The 2,390-nt window shown below is 48.2% G+C and overlaps 1 protein-coding gene across 1 annotated transcript; it reads left to right on the top strand.

Annotated features, from left to right (window-relative positions):
- Positions 1-1,020: 1,020 nt before the first annotated feature.
- On the top strand, positions 1,021-2,027 carry LOC111982677 (cytochrome b-c1 complex subunit 2, mitochondrial-like; the record flags this gene model as incomplete). The annotated part of the gene is made up of 4 exons (XM_024014296.1): positions 1,021-1,147; positions 1,303-1,502; positions 1,740-1,820; positions 1,919-2,027. Coding segments are annotated over 4 exons (489 nt in total), but the record flags the coding sequence as incomplete, so codon positions are not given.
- Between the last annotated feature and the right edge of the window lie 363 nt (positions 2,028-2,390).

Raw genomic sequence — 2,390 nt, 5'->3', positions numbered from 1 at the left:
GGCCCGAATCATGAAAAACAGCTGCAGACCATTATTCCTCCTCCATCAAACTTAACAGTTGATACTATGCATTGGGGCAGGTAGTGTTCTCCTGGCATCCTCCAAACCCAGATTCGTCCGTCGGACTGCCAGATGGTGAAGCGCGATTCATCACTCCAGAGAACACGTTTCCATTGCTCCAGAGTCCAATGGCGGCGAGCTTTACACCACTCCAGCCAACGCTTGAACTTAAGCTTGTGTAAGGCTGCTCGGCCATGGAAACCCATTTCATGAAGCTCCTGGTGAGCAGTTATTGTGTTGATGTTGCTTCCAGAGGCAGTTTGGAACTCGGTATGAGTGTTGCAACCCGAGGACATACAATTTTTACGCGCTTCAGCACTCGGCAGTCCCGTTCCGTGAACTTGTGTGTCCTACCACTTCGCGGCTGAGCTGTTGTTGCTCCGAGACATTTCCACTTTTCAATAACAGCACTTACAATTGACGGGGTAGCTCTAGCAGGGCAGAAATTTGACAAACTGACTTGTTGGAAAGGTGGCATCCTATGACGGTGCCACGTTGAAAGTCACTGAGGCCATTCTACTGCCAATGTTTGTCTATGGAGATTGCATGACTGTGTGCTCGATTTGAACACCTGTCAGCAACGGGTGTGGCTGAAGTAGCCGAATCCACTAAGTTGAAGGGGTGTCCACATACTTGTAGCCATGTAGTATATTTCCCTTACTGATCAAATGTCATTTTCTCATGGCTCTCTCTTGTCCCTCGGCAGCAGACATATGGTGAGCAAAATGTATCTTGAATCGCAATAAAATCACAGTATCGAATCGCAATACATATAGAACGACACTACATATCGCTTCAGCACCTAAGTATGGTGATAATATTGTGAGGTCCCTGGCAATTCCCGGCCCTAGTATGTACCCCTGTGTGAAACACTGAACTGAGGGCATGTGATGTCTATGTGATGACAGTCCACCTGTGTGTGTGTGTCTCCTGCTGGCTCTCTGGTGTGTCTTCCAGTGACATGACCCCTGTCTGTGCCGTCTCTCCCCAGGTGTGAATCACTCTGTGCTGAGGCAGGTAGGAGAGCAGTTTCTCAGTGTCCGCAGTGGGGSTGGAGTTGCTGGGGCCAAGGCTGTATACCGCGGAGGTAAGACCCATAGAGAGCCTTAAAAGCAATGCACGCCTAACTGCTGAGCTCTAGTCTGGGCCACTGATTCAGGCAACCCCAGTGTGTGAGCCAAGATGGGTTGTGTGTTCRTACCCTGATGGTGGTTAACCGTGTGTGACTGTGTGTCCCTGCAGGTGAGCTGCGGGTGCAGAATGGGACCGGTCTGGTCCACTCGCTGATCGCCAGCGAGGGCGGTGTGACTGGATCAGCAGAGGCCAATGCCTTTAGTGTGCTGCAAAGGGTTCTGGGAGCCGGGCCACACGTAAAGAGAGGCTCCAACGTCACCAGCAAACTGAGCCAGGGCATCGCCAAGGCAACCACACAGCCCTTCGATGTGAGTAACTTCCCTGTTTGTTGCTACAGTTATTCCTGTGTTGTTGGTTGTGGTCACTACAATAGAAATCGATATTCTACATAGCTGAAATTCTACATAACTGGAGTCTTCATTGTATGATTGTCTAAATTACGCACAGAGAAAAATAAAAGGTTTAGAGGTTAGAAAGCACAATGATCTTGGACTATCTTGTGTACAGAAGGTAATCAAATGCTTATTTCTCTGTCTCCTATGCAGGCCACAGCCTTCAATGCCACATACGCTGACTCTGGACTCTTTGGAGTCTACTCCATCGCCCAAGCCGACTCCGCAGGAGAGGTGAGCACACTATAATGCAGTAGTAACATAAGAACGTGTTAGAACCTGATATATGTTGATAAGTGACTATCCCTAACAGTGACTGTCTCTCTGTACAGGTGATCAAAGCTGCCATCGCCCAGGTGACAGGGGTTGCGAAGGGAGGCGTGTCCGAGGATGATGTTGCCAGAGCAAAGTGAGTTCACTAAACAACATGGCTCATTAAGTGGACATGAATCTTGGTGCTGACTCTCTGTGGTTTTATTTTTATTTAACCTTTAACCAAGCCAGTCAGTTAATAACTAATCCACATAATTTTCCCTCCTCATGATGCCATCTATTTTGCGAAGTGCACCAGTCCCTTCTGCAGCAAAGCACACCCACAAAATAATGCTGCCACCCCTGTGTTTCACGTTGGGATGGTGTTCTTCGGCTTGCAAGCCTCCCCCTTTTTCCTCCAAACATAACAATGGTCATTATGGCCAGACAGTTCTATTTTTGTTTTATCAGACCAGAGGACATTCTCCAAAAAGTATGATCTTTGTCCCATGTGCAGATGCAAACCGTAGTCTGGCTTTTTTATGGCGGTTT

The sequence above is a fragment of the Salvelinus sp. IW2-2015 genome, linkage group LG22, assembly GCF_002910315.2.
Source record: "Salvelinus sp. IW2-2015 linkage group LG22, ASM291031v2, whole genome shotgun sequence".
Taxonomy (NCBI): Eukaryota; Metazoa; Chordata; class Actinopteri; order Salmoniformes; family Salmonidae; genus Salvelinus; species Salvelinus sp. IW2-2015.
The sequence above is the reverse complement of the archived record's forward strand: the minus strand, read 5'-3'. Positions and strand labels throughout refer to the sequence as shown.